Genomic DNA, 17,903 nt, shown 5'->3' with positions numbered 1-17,903 from the left:
GCAGATACTTATCCATCATTCAGCACCATCAGGGAGGCATCTGATTGGCCCCAAATTTATTCTGCAGCATGACAACGATCCCAAACATACAACGAAAGTCATTAAGAACTATCTTCAGCGTAAAGAAGAACAAGGAGTCCTGGAAGTGATGGTATGGCCCCCACAGAGCCCTGATCTCAACATCATCGAGTCTATCTGGGATTACATGGAGGGAGAAGGAACTGAGGCTGCCTAAATCCACAGAAGAACTGTGGTTAGTTCTCCAAGATGTTTGGGCCAACCTACCTGCCGAGTTCAAAAACTGTGCAAGTGTACCTAGAAGAACTGATGCTGTTTTGAAGGCAAAGGGTGGTCACACCAAATATTGATTTGATGTAGATTTTTCTTCTGTTCACTCACTTTGCAATTTGTTAATTGATAAATATAAACTATTAACATGTCTACTTTTGAAAGCATTTTTAATTTACCGCATTTTTTCACACCTGCCTAAAACTTTCAAACGGTTTTGTGTGTGTGTGTGTGTGTGTGTGTGTCATATATATATATATATATATATATATATATATATATTGTAAACGATCCTCACACTCACGGAGTTCGTTGCACCTTTAAAATAGACCCAGGACACAGAAATGGAATTTTCTTAGCGCTGACGCGCACTTTTAATAAACACCAATCAAATAAATTAAACAAAACAAACAAACACCTAGCTCCTTCCTGGAGCACTAACTATACAGTCTGGAACCTAACTGAACCAGGACAGCTAAGCTGTTTACCTGTTACTCAAACTTCCACGGTTTCCTACAGCACTTTACCTTGACTGCTTGGAAGCAGACCACAACTTCTGCCTCCCTACACACAGCAGCCCTGAACAAACTGCCTGTCTCTCTTAAATACCCTGCACCTGGCTCTAATTTACAACTACCATCAGGTGCAGGGGACTATTAAACAATTATACAAATTAAACCCCATAATACCCAAATGTGCATTCTCACAAGGTTTTTAGCAGGGAAGGATTTTAACCCCCTCCCTGGTACCTTATATATACACACATACATACACACATTTTTTTTTTTTTAACCAAGGAAAACAGTTGTTCCATGGCAAGGTGAATTGCTGTGCAAAAAGCATCCAGAATCATGTGAGCTCTGTTAGTGTAGAACTGTATCAAGTAACTAATAAAGTTGGATGACCTGGAATAAGAAACCTTTTATTCTCTTTTGATTTATCAGGTAAAGGTGATAAAGAGGGCAGCGGTAAAGCAGAGAAGACCTTGAGTGATTTTGCTGTGGAGTATGCTAAATCCAACAGAAGTACCTGTAAGGGGTGTGAGCAGAAGATAGACAAGGTAACGTATCACCTCCTGTATGAGGAGGTGCCAAAAAAGTCCTTTGTTGGGGTATGAGATCCATTTCTTTAGAAGTGTTTTCTCTTTTGGAGAAAATTGTAAGAATTTAACCGCATATGCAGTTTAAATAAGGCACTAGTTACAAAAAACTGCTGTTGTAGAGTCGCGTGATTTGTAGATTTTTTTATATATAGATATATATTTTTTTTAAATAGTCATAAATGTCCAGATTAATCTGGTTGACATCTCTTAAACTTTGTTTTTGAAAAAATCTGTCCCAGAAAATTGCTGTGACAAAGTAAAAGTAATATTTTTGACTGACATGACTGTGAAACGTTATTCTGCCATCTCTGGTCTGGGATGCGATAGTGGGATTCTAGGTATTTTATATATGCCCTGCCGTTTAATTACAGTATTTGCCAGTAGCCCCAGTGCTTATTGGAGACTCTGCATTTATTATGTAAGATCACTAGCATTTGCAAATACTTCAGATGCACTCATAAATCTGTCTGTACACAACCTTATAGAAACAACATAAGTAAATTACAACATTCCAGCAACATCATTAAAGGTTGTGTCAGTGGGTAATAAGTTTATATTGTACACCACCAAGTATTCCTTGCAAGATTCAAATGCACGAAATACTGTTAATACAAAAAAAAAACAAACACGTACACATAATTACACTAAAGGCAACCCTGTTAATATCAGAAAACAAGATTGTTTGGCTTATTTTCAGCACGTTCAAAAAAGCATCACAACCTGGTTTTGAAATGAATAACGTTATTAAAAAAAAAAAAACATGTATGCATTTCGTGTACCTTTTAAAATAAAATTCAGTTCTTATTCATCCTGGTGTCTCCATCGCTGTTGAAAAACAGATTGGTAAGCTCGCTGTTCCAGCCAATACACATACATGGCTGTACATTCAGTATGATGCACATTATATTATTGATGACCCCCGTTTATTTACCATATTTCCCAACAGCCCCTACGTCTATTAGACACCAGCGAGTATTGGAGGCCATTGTCACAGGAAATAAGTTAGCGTTTGCCTTTTTCAGCCTTTCTATGCATGCGCGAATCTTAGAGCTTCAAGGCAAAGTTAAGCTGTCGAGTTTTTCTGTCTGAACTTTAAGAAGGCTGTTGCGATCTTTTCATTGTGTCTAGTTAATTGTTTGTCTTAATCTTGTCATGGTCTTTATTAAAAGATACATTATATGTGGTAATAATAACATGTTTTTCATGTTGTGTAATACTAGATTAACTTTAGGCTACTTAGTTTACAAAATTTACGTTATCACTGGCTGTTTTTATATTATAGGTTTTGTTCATACATGTACTTGCAATATATTTGCAAGTATTAGCAAAAGAGAAATAATACAATACATGCATTATTTTGTATATGAGTTATGACAAGCAGAAATTTATCTTGTCATGCCATTTATTTTTATGTGCAGCTATGTTTGTTTAAAATGTAATGAGTTTGTAATATGACATGTCTATTCATTAATAGGTGTTAAGTTTAATTCCCAATTTACAAAGACATGGCAAACTCTCACCAGCGTTGTCATTTTAAATTTGTAATCGCCGCAGATATTTATATTAGGTTTTCTTCGTACAAATAATACAGCAAAAGAGAAATACATCTGTATAATTTGTATGTGCTGACATACTGTATCAGAAACCATTATACATTTGTCTTCAGATTTATTTTTTTTGTGCAATTATATACTGTGGTCAAGCGATCAGGCAATTTTGAAATGTTGGTCAAGCTATCAGACACTTAACTTGTGTAGATAGTTTCGCTGTTTCAAGCAGTGAAATTCTTCACTGCAAGATTTAGAACTGCACTGGAATAAAACGAGCGATGAAAAACTTTTATGCATTTTCAAAAAGAATGAAAAATTATTTAAGTGTGAAAAATCTCACTAATAGCTTATTGTAACACAGTCAAAAGGACAATTCCATGTTTAAATTATTGAGAACAGACATTTTTGCTGCTTACTATTAAAATGTATATAACAAACATGTGTGTATCAGTGTACAAGTATATATATTCTTGCACGGAGTTTCACATAATCTACAACTAAAAAGTATAACCTGTGATATGTCGTTTTATCTTTCCCGAAATAACAACTGGTGAGTGGGGACAACTGGTGATCGTTCATTGTAGAAGTGAGGATGAGAGATTTGCACAGGGCACTACATTAAATTGGAGAGCTATCTGAATTATTACAGTATTTGGTGCGAGTACATCCATCATGTCAACTAGGATTACAGATGTTCATATAAATAATGTAACTGCACTTTAGGATGGTGTGTATAGGAAGCCAAGTGTTTTGTGCGTTTCTCAAATTATATATACACCTTAAAACACCATCTTCCATGAAAACAACGTGTTTGTTTTCTATATTAACAGGTTTAGATAACCCACGTAGACTTGATTACAACGTCAAAGACATTATTGTCTACATGAAGAAAAGTGTTTGTACGCACTTTCCCACTCAATTTATTGAAAAGACTCACTGAGCAATTTACCATGACAATAATATAACTTTAACGTGAGCCTACATAAACACTTATTTGCTGGACAGTATATGACCTGTCCACAAACAACATTTTTAAAAGGAAATACTCATTTGGCAAATATAGATTTTAACTATGCATAGACATAAATTATACCGACCAAAATAATGTTTTTAAAATACAGTGAGCAACTTCCTGAAGATAAAAATATTTAATACAATAAATGTCACCTTTTTAAACAAAAAATACTGTCGGCTATACACTTCGACAAATAAGATGACAACATAATTAAACAAATTACTGTCTGCAATGCAATACATGTTTTCATTTCTCAAAAAAATACAAACGCATCCTGTCACTTTGCATGAATCTCATTTTTATTTATTTTTCATCTTTCCAGGAACAAATTCGTGTGTCCAAGAAGATGGTGGATCCTGAGAAACCTCAGCTTGGTATGATAGATCGTTGGTACCACATTGGCTGCTTCATTAGTAGACGAGAAGAGCTTGGGTTCATGCCAGCATACAACGCATCTCAGCTGAAAGGATTTCCCAATTTAAAGGCAGAAGATAAAGAAGAGCTGAACAAAAGGCTCCCAGCTGTCAAAAGTGAAGGGTAAGTCTTTTTTTTGTAAATGTATATCCTAATGATGAAACTATTGGCTGTTTTAAGTACTTATCTGTGCACATTGACAAGTCCTTAATAACAATCACAAATGGTTAAACTGCAGTCTATGGGTTTGAATGATCTGAAGAAATAACTGATTAAACAGTTGAATGCCAACAAGGTTTTGAACAAGAAGCTGTTGAGTAAACGTTATACAAACGTTTAACCCGTTTGCGGTCCTATGTCGGACCTGGTCCGACATTACAATTTTACCTTTCCAGTCCGAGATCGAACCCTGTCTGATTTCATGAAAAAGACATCAAGCATGGGTCTCTAGTTGTTTTTTCTCTGGAGAAAGCTGAGCCTTACAATGGCCGTGTGAGACTGATAGGAGCCTGAAAAAAAGGGGGCATATCTGAGCAATACACGTAGCCCCTGCACCACAGAGATAATGCAGACACAAACAAAGAAGATGGCTGCTTCCGCATCCAGTGGTCAAAGAATATCAGACATTTGCATAAAAAGCAATAAAGTAATGACTTGGAGCTTTGTGAGATGTTACAGTAATAAAATAATGACTTGGATCTCATTATTGAGGAGTTTGGTGATAAAACGAGTGATCAGGAGGGGATTTATCAGTATGCACGCCTATAAAGAGGTAAGTGAAAAATACAGTGAACAAGGGGTGGGGCTTGGCTGGAGATGCAGTACTGATGTTGTTTTGCATTGCAATGCCCTTTAAACCTGTTTTACTCGGTGGTGGTGGGGTGGGGATTTTAAACATCACATGCAAAATAAACTGCACATGTGAAAATAAATTGGACCTGATGTGCCTGGCAGAGGCTGAATAAATGGACAAAAAAACAGATAGTCATTGAAAGACAACACAGTATTCAAATTATTTTGTTGTATTATATATTTGTTAAGGCAAATTTTATTTTTAATTTGAAATGCTGCTGGCTATAATGTTCTGCCGGCCGGCTGGGGAGAACCCTGTAAATATAGCAAACAAGGAGTTGGGCAGGGCTGGAGATGCAGTACTGAGTGTCCTGTTGATATGCAGTGCCTTTTAAACCTGTTTTACTGTAAATACAATTACTTTTTAAACCGTGCATGTGAAAATAAATTGACCCCAACGCGCCTAACAGGTGCTGAATAAATGGACCACTACGTACATATGTATGTTGTGTAGTGGTCATAAACTTTAGTTAACACTAGCCCAACTTTTTCAAATAGTCATCAACATTTTCTTTGTTGTGAATAAACATTTGGAATGCTTAAAGCAAAAGGTTTGTTATACTTTTTATTTTGATGCATTTTTTTATTTTTTACATATATGCTATTAGTTGCACAGCATCTAAAGATTTGAAAAAAAAAAAAAAAAAGTTTGTCTAATTTATAGACACATTTCACATTTTTCTGGTTCCAAGACAGTGGTCATGTATGGCTTATTCTAAGGTACAGTACATGCAAAACTATGTCATATCTATTCCTCTCAGCAACAGGGTTTTAGCACTCTCTAGTGTGATGAGGCTTATAACAAAGGAAGGCATGTAGCAATTTAATGCTCTGCATTATTCAGTTCAAAATATTTGTAGCCTTTTTTATAATTCAATTGGCACTATCTATGAACAATTTATAAAGCTGTTTTATAACATACATACATGTATTCAGTTTAAGGACCTCCCTCCATTCAATATAAACAGGTTTGTGCATAATGTTACCAGCTTTTATTTTGACTAACCTGATGTAATTAAAGTGCTCAACTGCTAATATACGAACATTGTTCTGCTCTGTTTTATTTACATTTTTTTCTTTTTTTTTTTTTTTTAATATAAATTTAGTCATTGCCAATGGTTATACCCTGGTTTTCTCCTCAATTTGGAATGTCCAGTTATTAATTTTTATCCCGGTTCCCGCGCCGACCAATTGTGTGCCGCCCCCTGGGAACTCCTGGCCACGATCAGCGATGGCATAACCTTGACTCAAACCAGTAATCTCCAGGCTATAGGACGCATCCTGTACTTCACGCGGAGTCTCTTTACTGGATGCGCCACTCGGGAGCCCCTTGATTTACATTTTAAAGCACCTGCACAGTGATAACATGTAGTTACACAAATTCAGTAGATTCCCACTTCCAATATCCAGAATTATTTTCTTGGGCATGTATTCTGAAACTATTGATACATAAAATTTAGTTTTATGCAGATAACAACATAATCGGCTAAGGTTATGGACTTGTCTACAGCTGAGCTTAATTTGTATTACTTGTCTTTTTTTCATTTACTTTTTATTTTTTGCAAGGTGTTTGTATCTCAGCAGAGAAACCTATTTAACTATGGTTACAAAAATTGCACATATAGCAAAATAAAATGAGTATGAAAAACAATGTTTTAAATTAAACTTTTTACTGAACATGAATCCTAGTGTTCCTCTGGTAAGTCCTCTGGCTCTACCACATTGCTGTAGCACAGGAAAATGGCCTTGAAGGTCCTCCGGAAAGACTTCATCTTGTAAGCATAGAGGATGGGGTTGACGGCAGAGTTGGCGTGGGACAGGATGATGGCCGTTAGGAGTAGCGGTAGTGGGATGGAGCAATGGGGGCAGAGCACGATAAAGCAGTTGATGATGTGCAGAGGAATCCAGCAGATGGTGAATAGGAAGAGAACCAGAAACAGGGAGGTGGCTGTCTTCATCTCCTTTTTAATGCTGTCTGCTTGCTTGTTCTGCACATTGCTCTGGATGTTGTTGGCTGCCATTCGCCTGATTTGATGCTTCACAGCAATGAAGATCTGGGCATAGATGAGGAACATGATGATGAGGGGGGTCAGCACGCAGGCAAAGAAGTTAAAATAAACCATGTACGTCATATCGACCACAAAGACAAAGAAACAGTAACCTGAGTCGGGAGACGTTTTATGCCACCCCATCAGAGGAACCAGTCCGATCAAGAAAGCTAAAATCCAGGTGACAATGATAATGATTATGGCATTTCTCGGGGTCATGATGGTCTGATAATGGAAGGGGAGGAAGATTGCAATGTAACGCTCCACTGCCACAGCAAGCAAGCTAAAAATTGAGCTTTGGGTTAGCATGATAAGCACTGACAGCATTAGTAGACAGAGGTATAGGTTGTACCTGGGAATGCCCAAATCGGTCATTATAGCGCAAGGGATGGCCAGGGCTCCCACACAGATGTCGGCAGTGGCCAGTGAGACCAGGAAGTAGTTGGTGACTGTTTGTAGTTTTCTGTTCTTCATCACTGCAACACAGACAAGCATGTTGCCCACTGTGGAGAGCACAGCAATCACAAGTTCTGCGGCAGCATAGGGGATGTTGAGCTGAAGAACTTGATCTGCAGGCAGAGTTTCCAGAATGCTGCTGTTTTTAGAATCATTCATTTTCTGGGTTAGGTGCTGACTGATATCGCAGTCCATGTTACCTGAAATAGAAACACGGATCTGTTTGCTTAAATAAGAACATGCATCAGCACAGCCTTTTGCAATCATTGGTATTGAGACTGTGTTTAGACAAGGCTCTACTCTACAATGTAACTGCAATTAATTAAATTAATCTTTTTTATTTTCATTGTATATTTTAGATTCATTACTTTCATTTTTTGAGAAAATTAGGCTTATGACTTGCACACTCCTAAATGTTTTTACCCAAAGTTTGTTTTTCACCATTATTCAGTACAGAATATTTACCCTGAAAGGACCACCTGTTTCTCAATGCTCCCCTCCTCCAGGATCAGGTGTGGGTTTTTTTTTTTTTTGGAATTGTGTCCTTTTCACAACACTGTGGGAAACATTTATAACATACCATAACACATTTCTTCTACACTTTTTATATGGGACATTACAATATCTGATGAAAAATATGGATGTTTGTGTGTGTGTGTGTGTTTTTTTGTCGTGTCTTTCTTGTTGGTTTTGCTTTGCTGTGAGCAGTGCTGAAATAAAGCTCCTTCATTGCACTAATGGAGTACTTTGGACAACACTACAAGCAGACCACTACTAGTCGAGCACATGCTTAAACCATGTGAGAGTGCACCATTTAAATCCCTTTATTTATTTATTTAGTTTATTTATTTGTTTTTTTTACATTTCCCAGTGGAAGGGGGGACACCCCCCCACACTCTTCACCTGTTGGCACTTTACTAACTTGTAATGCCATATACTTTAAAACTAACTGAAAACCCTCATTCAGTATACATATGTGTAAAAATGTGGTAAAGCTTATAGAATGTATTCTTAGTCCTGGAATATTTTTCTACATTTAAATAATAAATTATATTATTTATATATTGGAACATGAACATTTCATTTTCGTCCCAGCAATATTTAGGAAACTGGCATTTATAAATACTAAGTAAGCAGTAGTAAATGCATACCAACAAGGTAAACAGTCCTGAAACAAATTCTTTATTCTTGCAAATATATTTTCTTGCTGGATCTCTAAGCTTCCTCTTTGAAATGTTGCCTTTGCACCAACCCTAACCATAACCTTGTGCACTAGTTTCAAAGAAGAATATTTTGTCTGGGTTCTGGTGGCTGAATATGTTAGACACCAGAAATCTGCTCCATACCTGGAAACCACGACACATGTGTGTTTAAAAAAAAAAAAAAAAAAAAAATATATATATATATATATATATATATATATATATATATATATATATATATATATATAATATTTATTTATTTATTTATTTTCATTAATTCAGTTAAAGGTTATAGATTAGGGCTGTCAAGCAATTCAAAAAATGAATCTCACGATAAATGTTAATCTTGGTTTTAGTCACATTTAATTCATACTATATTATTTAATCGCTCTCATTTGTTTGTCTTATTATTAATGCAGTTATTTTTTAAAGTTCTTTAAGCTCTTCAAGCTCTGCTGACCCCTTGTGTTCCGGGTTGTTCCGCGAGATCTGAAAATGCTAATCTTCTGACTGTCCCTAAAATTCGTTTGAACTCTGCTGGAGCCTGAGCATTTAGTTTTATAATGCCCCTTGTCTTTGGAACTTGCTCCTGATTGATTGATATCAGCACAGTTGAATCTTTTAAATAGTTTGAAAACCATATTTGTTTGGATCTGTTTATTTGTGACTCAATTATATATTACACAGACTTTTTTATATTCCTTGTGCTATACAAGTGAAATATTATTATTATTATTATTATTATTATTATTATTATTATTATTATTATTATTATCCAAAAAAACAACCCAGCTTAAAAAAACAGTTGTCCTAATGCTGGATTAATATTGTTGCCCCTTTTATAGTTTTATGTTTATTTACACAGAATTATACAGAAATTCCAGCATTTGCTGTTAAATTGTTTGAACCAACTTCTAAATCACAATTGAGTCAGTTTATTACTTGCATTTAATGCATTTCAAATTATACTGTATTTTCTTGTTAGTTTCTTTTTAAAGTGTATATACTTTTATAAGAAATTTAGTCGTTAGGCAGATCATAAGCATTGCACTCTGTTAATTTTGTTGTGCTGAGTTGCTGCCATATTCAAGATTGAAAAACCCAGAAATGTTTTATATCAGTCTGTAAGTATGAGCATTCAGTGTTTCAATGCAATTTAAGCCACATTAAAAACTGTATATATAAACACACACGTGTAAATTATTCTACATGACTTTCTTTTGGCAAGAGTATTTTTCAGGTTGAGATGAATTAAGTTTTCAGGTCCTGTTAATGTATAGACTGTCAGCATTAACAATTTTAATCACTGGTATGTAAATATACGTATGCACTAAAAAAATAAAATAAAGTACCTTGAATGTGAGTCGAATTTCACTAATGAGAAGAATATTCTGTTTAAAACAGGTGATGCTAAGCTGGGTATGATTTTTTTACATCGCATATAACTGCCTCATATCAGCTGTGATAGAGAGACACTTACTAGTTTTTTTTTTTTTAAACCAGGGGTTGTCAGGAAGCAATCAGATTGGATACTGATAAAAGCCTTGTGTATTAATACAAAAATAAGTTTTAAAGTAAACATCAAGAAATAGACAATCTCAAAAGAAATAAATGCGTTAATTGCAGTATTTAACTGATTGACTGCCCATATAGATAGAATAGTGTGTGTATATATATATATATATATATATATATATATATATATATATATATATATATATATATATATATATAGATATAGTGGTATATCACCCTATAATGCACTATTCAGTAATTCTGCATAGAACTGACAACAAAAAAATCACTCAATGAATCACCATCAGAAAATACAATGTTATGCAGACATTATTACACCCGTTTCGATTAAGCATCAAAACTTAAATGAAAAAGCTGACATGACTTGCATAAAGCCAATACACAGATAGATTTAACTTAAATTGTTCAAAATGTAAACTTACCAAATAAAGCAGATGTAAGACGTATGCTGTTGGTAATTAAAAACAACACCAGCAAGAAATATGGACACACTGTGCTTGTCAAGATCTATAGACACATTTTATGATTTTTAGTCTAGCCATTCTCTGAAAGATCTCGCAGGTGACGGAACAAACATGTTTTTTATTTTTTCTTATTTTTTTTTTTATAGGCTTTCTGTGTCTTGTTTGTTTAGAAAAGCAAGTAGTGATTGGAAAGGCCCTACTTACTCTGTGGGATGTTAATTACTTATCAGGGGAGAGTGGCTAGAATGGACCCTGCCTTAGGGATGCTGGAGACAAGATGTGGTCACTTTTTAAAAAAAAAAAAAAAAAAAAAATTGTTTTTATTTACAATCGATGCCAAACCTTATGCCCAAGCTACAAAACTTGAATGAGTACGTCTGTCATCCTTTATTTAGGAGTCGTCGATTATTCCCACTAATGAATCCCATAGATAAATGGAAATTAGTGTTGTTGCAGAGAGCCCAAAGGCTATCTTAATGGTCACATTGATTTCTGCATTTATTTATTTTTTTCCTTCCAATTTGTATGTACAGTGTTATATATACAGCTGTGTAATCTGATCTCTAAAAGCATTCACAAACCGGCAGGACATTCTAATCTTTAGATTACATTTCCCATAATCTACAGATCTGTTTTAAATTGATGGATTATTTTGTATTCTAATCCTAGAATTCTTGACATTACTATGGTAAAATAACCAGTGTTCTTACCGTTGAGTCGGAGCCAGTTGAAATCCATTTGACAGAGTATGGATAGAGACAGACTTGTCTGCCACTTCACTAGCTCCTTTGTTAATCTTTTGCTTTCATTATTTGCATATTTTAGAATAATGCTGCACACCCCTAACAAACAAACCATACATGAACTTCGTGATGCAGTTTAGCCAAAACAAATTCTGAACTCGGTGTTTAGAAATTGTGCTCTCAATGCAGGATGTGTTAGATTATTACCTGTCTGGTACTACTGATTGCACCTCCTAAATGTATTGTATTGGTAGCTAAAACAAGCATTAAGGATACAATCAATACAAGGTTTTTTTGTACTTCAGGGATTTAAAAATAAATAAATAAAATAGCTCAGTTAAAATCTAGTCAATTTTCATTAAACTAGTGGTAGTGGGGGAAATGTCCCTCGGGTGAAATGCACAAATAAATAAAAATGCAAAAGTGGTTTTGATTTATTTTCTAGGCAGATTATTTTATTTGCATGTATTTAGCAACTTGTTTGTCATTATCTTCTTTTGGTATTGGATACTGTTTGAATGTACGTGAGGTTTATAGATAAGCTTCAAGTTCAAATATATGGGTGTTGTTTTTCAATTTGATATCTGGTGGGTGTTTTCCTATTGTCAAAAAATGGTACAAAAAAAGAAGAAAAAAAGAGGTCCACTGCAAAGTTGCACAAGTTTAAAAAAAAAAAAAATGTACAAGACCCAATGTATTGCATATGATAAATATTCACATAATATTTTTCAAAATGCTAGAAAATATGTTAAAAATAATGTAAATGACTGGGAAATATCACAAATTCAACTAAAGATGTAAAAGACTCAAAACAACATCACATAACACATTTGAATAGGCATTTTCGTAGCAGAAGTTATGTATGCATGCGCGATCAAGCACAGTGTACCACTTTCTAACACGTACCTGAAAATAACACTACACCGGTAAGAAATTAGTTACTTTCACCTCTAACTATCATATACTTTGATTTCATTTCCGGTAAAATCTGCCAATCAGGACTTATATTATTTTTAAGAAAAAAAAAAACTGAAATATCTTGCTTGCATAAGTATTCAACCCCCACACATTAATATTTGGTAGAGCCACCTTTCGTGCAATAACAGCTTTAAGTCTTTTTGGGTAAGTGTGTACCAGCGTTGCACACAGTGTCGGAGTGTTTCCTCCCAAGCTTCAGTTTTTTAGCGGACTGAAGCAGATTCTCTTGCAGTATTTTCCTGTATTTTGCTCCATCCATTCTTCCTTCAATTGTGTAAGATGCCCAGTCCCTGCTGATGAGAAATATCCCCACAGCATGATGCTGCCACCACCATACTTCATTGTAGGGATGGTGTGTCTTGAGGCATGGGCAATGTTAGGTTTGCACCACACATGGCACTTTGAGTTTTGGCCAGAAAGCTCTATCTTGGTCTCATCTGACCACAAAGCCTTTTCCCACATCACAGCTGGGTCACTCTCATGCTTTCTGGCAAACTCCAGACGTGCTTTCAGATGGTACTTTTTGAGTAACGGCTTCTTTCTTGCCACCCTCCCATACAGGCCAGTGTTATGCAGAGCTCTTGATATGATTGACTGGTGCACCATTACTCCACTCCCAGCCACTGAACTCTGTAGCTCCTTCAAAGTGATTGTTGGCCTCTCTGTGGCTTCTCTCACAAGTCTCCTTCTTCTTTGAGCGCTGAGTTTTGAGGGACGGCCTTTTCTTGGCAGTGCCTGGGTGGTGTGATGCAGCTTCCACTTCCTGATTATTGATCCAACTGTGCTCACTGGGATATCCAAACACTTGGATATTATTTTGTACCCTTTCCCTAATCTATGCATTTGTATTACTTTATCTCCAACTTCTGTAGAATGCTCTTTGGTCTTCATTTTCCTTCAGATTCACAGCCTTACCAGTGATCCTGCAACAGTGGGGTTTTTATCCAGAAAATGTGACCGCAACTTTAATGGTTCACAGGTGGAGGCCAATGGTAAGGTAATTGTGTCCTCGTTAGGGCAATTTCTTTCATCGGTGCAAACTGGGAGCTTCCACAGCACAGGGGTTGAATACTTATGCAAGCAAGATATTTCAGTTTTTTATTTTTCTTAAAAATATTTCCCAACATAAAACCAACGTCATCTTACAATAATTGATTTTGAGTTTCAGTGTTTAAAAATAAAATATCAACCATAAAATGTACGGTTATGTCTTGCATAAACTTAGCTGTCAACAACTCGATTTGTTCGGGATTTACGGCATTCAGGTCATGTTGCTAGTAGAAATACAAAACCACTGTTAGAATTAAGAGTTTTAATTTGTTTTTCTCAATACTCTTTGTCATTCTGAATGTTAATCTCAAGCTTTCAGACTTGACTGACCTCTTAAATGTCACAGCTATACTGCTTCACTTAGGCTATGTACACACACTGCAGTTGACTTGACAACCAAACGACACTCGCTGAAGTTGTTTGTTGTACACATACACCTTTCATTACTGAAGTGAGTGCACCCCCTGTTTAAACAAACCTCTCGACTCGGACCGTGATTACATGCAGGTTTTGTGTAACAAGATGGAGGCTGTGTTTGTTTGGTTTATGCTTTTGGAAGAAAGTACTGTACGTAATCGAGCTCATCAAGCACAGTTATGCTCTTTACTGAAAAACCATCTGAGACCCTGTTTTGCTTTTTCTGCACTGCTAAATGCAGTACCATGACTGTACATTTGGGCGATCTTCAGACCAAAAGGCTGGTGGTAACGACTTGAGTAGGTTCCAAATGACTGGATTAAAATGTACACGTTTAAGGAGTCGTATGTGTGTCGCTGTCATTTACTGAGATATTTCCTGGAGTGCCAAAACACACAGATGAGAAATTCGGTATTTGTGAAAAAACGAGTTGCGGTCGGACTGTGGCGTTTGGGGATAAGTATTGTCCAATATTGTTTTATTTAAGTTGCAAAAATACTTTTTTTTTCTTTCCTTGCAACAAAAAACTACTTGGATTAAATAAAGTAATTTGTATGTGTCCACTTATTTTACCGTGAATTTACTGTTAATATTACAAAATCAACTTGGCTCATCGTGTGTGTGTGTGTGTGTGTGTGTGTGTGTGTGTATCAATCGTGTGTGTATATAGCTATGTTCATCATGACATCATTAGTTGCGCAGAAACTGCAGTTCTGTGAGTGCAGTTGTAATACACACACACACAGTGCGCATTAACTAACAGAACTGAATTAATAACTGCACTCGATACTTACTCTGAACAGGATTAACTAGTGCAGGATTAACTAGTCCTTTGTAACCGAACTGTGTGTATACAAACCGTATTAAGAGCAAAAGGTTAACTCAGAACGTTTGTTTACGTACCGTAAACCTGGTTCCCTGAAAGAGAAGATGGCCACCAACACATCATTATGGGATACACTCCTGTCTATTGGTAGGTGTCACTGAGCTCTTACTATTAAAGCTGCCGATAGGCCCTCTCCCCTCGGTCCCATCATCCGAAGGTACTTAACCATCATGCAGGGAAGACTCTCTCTCTTTCGCGACGAAACCGTGATGTCGACTGTTGTGATCTCGTGGTTGGTGGCCATCTTCTCTTTCAGGGAACCAGGTTTACGGTAGGTAAACTAACGTTTCCTTTCAATTCGAAGATGGCCACCAAAACATCGTTATGGGAAATACCAGAGCCATCGCGAGGGAGAAAACGGCAGCATATGAGGGACGCCTAGCCCTGCCTGACCAAGGTCGGCGGTGCGAGAGTGCAACCTTGTGGACCCTAGTGCCTACAGGGGGCAATGAGGGATCTACCACATTCAGATGGTAGAACCTGGAAAAGGTACGTGGGGGTAGCCCAGTTAGCCACATCACAAATCTCAGCCATGGAGGCACCTCGAAAGAGGGCACGTGACGTAGCCACACCTCTCGTGAAATATGTTGCTACCCGTCGAGGTGGGGGTAAACCAGCACCATCATATGTAGTCGAGACTGTATCCGCAAATCAATGTGACAGCCACTGCTTCGAAAGGGGCTGACCAAGCGTCTGTGTTCCATGGCAGACGAAGAGCTGGTCAGATTGATGCAGCACTTGCATCCTAGCCACATAACATCTCAATGCCCATACCAGGCAGAGAAGGTTCAACTTCTTATCCTCCTCCATAGCAAACGGTGGAGGATGAAAGGACTTCAGTTCCACAAACTGATTCATGTGGAAGGCTGTAACCACCTTGGGGAGAAAAGCAGGGTTTGCACCCAGTGACACTATGCTACCATCATCCCAAATATGCATGTAGGAGTATGCACCGACGGCGCCTGCAACTCACTAACCCACTTTGCGGAAGTGATAGCCAAGCGGAAGGCTGTCTTCATGGACAGGTGCTTCAACTCGATGGAATATATAGCCTCAAACGGGGCTTGCGTGAGAGCCTCCAGTACAATCTCAAGGCTCCATTCAGGGAGAGTAGCCCTCCTAGGAGGGTGCAATCACAAAGCGCCTTGGAGAAACCGTGTAGCCAGAAAAATAGCCGTTTAATAGCTGGCACAGGGATGAAAACCAAATTCTCTTGGGCCACTAGGAGAACTGATGCCTTCTCTGACTGGATCTTTTTGAGAGAGGCAGGGAAACACGTGGGCTAGGCCATCGACAGAATGCATTGATCCACGTTTGTAGCGGGCGCTTGCGCAATAAACCCAGCTCGATGGCTGATACCGCTGCTGCAATCAGACCCAGTAGTTGCTGACACAAAACAAGGGGCACCCTCGATCCCTGTCAAAACAGGGAGAAGTGGTGCTATAGAGCTGCTACCCTGTCGTCCGACAGGTATGCGTACATCGTAGTGGAGTCGAGCCGGATCGTTTGCATCGTTGATGGTGAGGCCCAGCCTCACTAGTTGCTCCATCACTAGCGCAGTGTGGGCCACCACTCCCTCCTGCGACTGGGAAACGGATCAACCAGTCGTCGAGGTAATTCATTATTCTGACTCCTTAGAGCCGCAAGGGGGCGAGGATAGCGTCTATGCACTTTGAAAACGTATGGGGAGCTAGGGAGAGGCCGAAGGGCAGCACAGAAAACTCGTACGCGCTGCCCTGAAAGGCGAAGTGGTGATATTTCTTGTGCTGTGGACGAATGGGAACGTGAAAATACGCGTCCCGTAAGTTCACCGTGGTAAACCAGTCGCCCGGCTGGACAGACTGGAGTATGTGACGATGAGTTCTGTTTCAGAAACCGGTTGAGAAGCCGCAGGTCCAGAATGGGGTGAAAGCCACCACCCCTCTTCGGTACCAGAAAGTATCTCGAGTAGAACCCCTCTCCAAGAGAGGTGGAATCTACGAGACGAATGGCGTGCTTGTCCAGTAAGGCTGCCACTTTGGTCTGGAGCACTGAGGCCTGAAGCGGATCCATCACGTAGTAGTTGTGACCCCGCGAAAAGGAGGAGGTCCCAAGCGAAATTGAAGCTCGTAACCATAGTATACGGTTGAGAGCACCCACACATCGGACGTGCAAGTGTGCCAGTAGTGCAGCTGTTGTGCCGTGAATTGGGTCTGAAGCTGCCAGCCTTCAGGGGCCCTGCTGGGGTGGCTGAGGCTGGGGTGGGGCTAGCAGTGGAGGTTGTCTAGGGCAGAAACCCTGGAACCGCCTTCTAGGTTGTTGCTGTGTGGGCTGGCTACGGCCACGTCCAACACATTGAGGGAGGGTCCTGCCTCTCACCTGAGATGACTACTCTGACGCGAACAGTGCCAGCGGCTCGACCTGACCCGGAGCGGGGGGAGGAAGCAACACAGCTACCTGTCTCGACTCCTCACGTTCCCTATGAGACAGCTGTAGGATCTCCTCCACTACTGGGCCAAAGGTGTGGCCTGGTGATATGGGTGCATCCAACACCGCGGCCTTATCAGCATCAGCCTGCACAGTCACCCTGCACTGCAGCTTTGGGCACATAGGGTCCCTGGGCATACCTCCCACCGGAGTAGCCTTAACCAAGGCTGCGATGGTGGGGTCCACAGGGGGAAACCTGGCCAGGCCCAGCTTCTCTGCCCTTTCCAGCGAGGCCAGAGGAGAATCATGTCTCAATTGCACCGGCGCTGTTGCTGGGTGGTTCCAAGAGGAACGCACCTCCTCCATAAAATTAGGAAAAGCTGGGAAATGTTGAGCCCGGGGAGCCACGTCATGTGGTCGAAAGACTGAACGGCGTGGCTCTGCCTCGGAACTAGGGGCCGTATCAGCTGGGAATTCAGGCTCTGCCTCGACTTCC

The 17,903-nt window shown here is 38.7% G+C and overlaps 2 protein-coding genes across 3 annotated transcripts in view; one reads left to right on the top strand and one right to left on the bottom strand.

Moving 5' to 3' along the window:
- The window catches only part of parp1 (poly (ADP-ribose) polymerase 1), a 78,038-nt gene that overhangs the window by 20,799 nt on the left and 39,336 nt on the right, over positions 1–17,903 (top strand). For both annotated transcript variants that reach the window (XM_041252766.1, XM_041252765.1), the window contains exons 3-4: positions 1,233–1,348; positions 4,278–4,492. In XM_041252766.1, the coding sequence (XP_041108700.1) occupies positions 1,233–1,348; positions 4,278–4,492 (331 nt within the window). The remainder of the gene's footprint in view (positions 1–1,232; positions 1,349–4,277; positions 4,493–17,903) is intronic.
- Positions 6,907–7,920, bottom strand: LOC121316615 (adenosine receptor A2a-like). Its single transcript, XM_041251656.1, has one exon. It carries the CDS (start codon positions 7,918–7,920, stop codon positions 6,907–6,909), a length of 1,014 nt encoding a protein of 337 aa, XP_041107590.1.

Source organism: Polyodon spathula, chromosome 6 (genome assembly GCF_017654505.1).
Source record: "Polyodon spathula isolate WHYD16114869_AA chromosome 6, ASM1765450v1, whole genome shotgun sequence".
NCBI classification, from domain to species: domain Eukaryota; kingdom Metazoa; phylum Chordata; class Actinopteri; order Acipenseriformes; family Polyodontidae; genus Polyodon; species Polyodon spathula.
This window is presented reverse-complemented; position numbering and strand designations above follow the sequence as displayed.

What these genes read in the sequence shown, in the direction of transcription:
- LOC121316615 (XM_041251656.1), bottom strand. Translation starts at nt 7,920, where the DNA reads ATGGACTGCGATATCAGTCAGCACCTAACCCAGAAAATGAATGATTCT.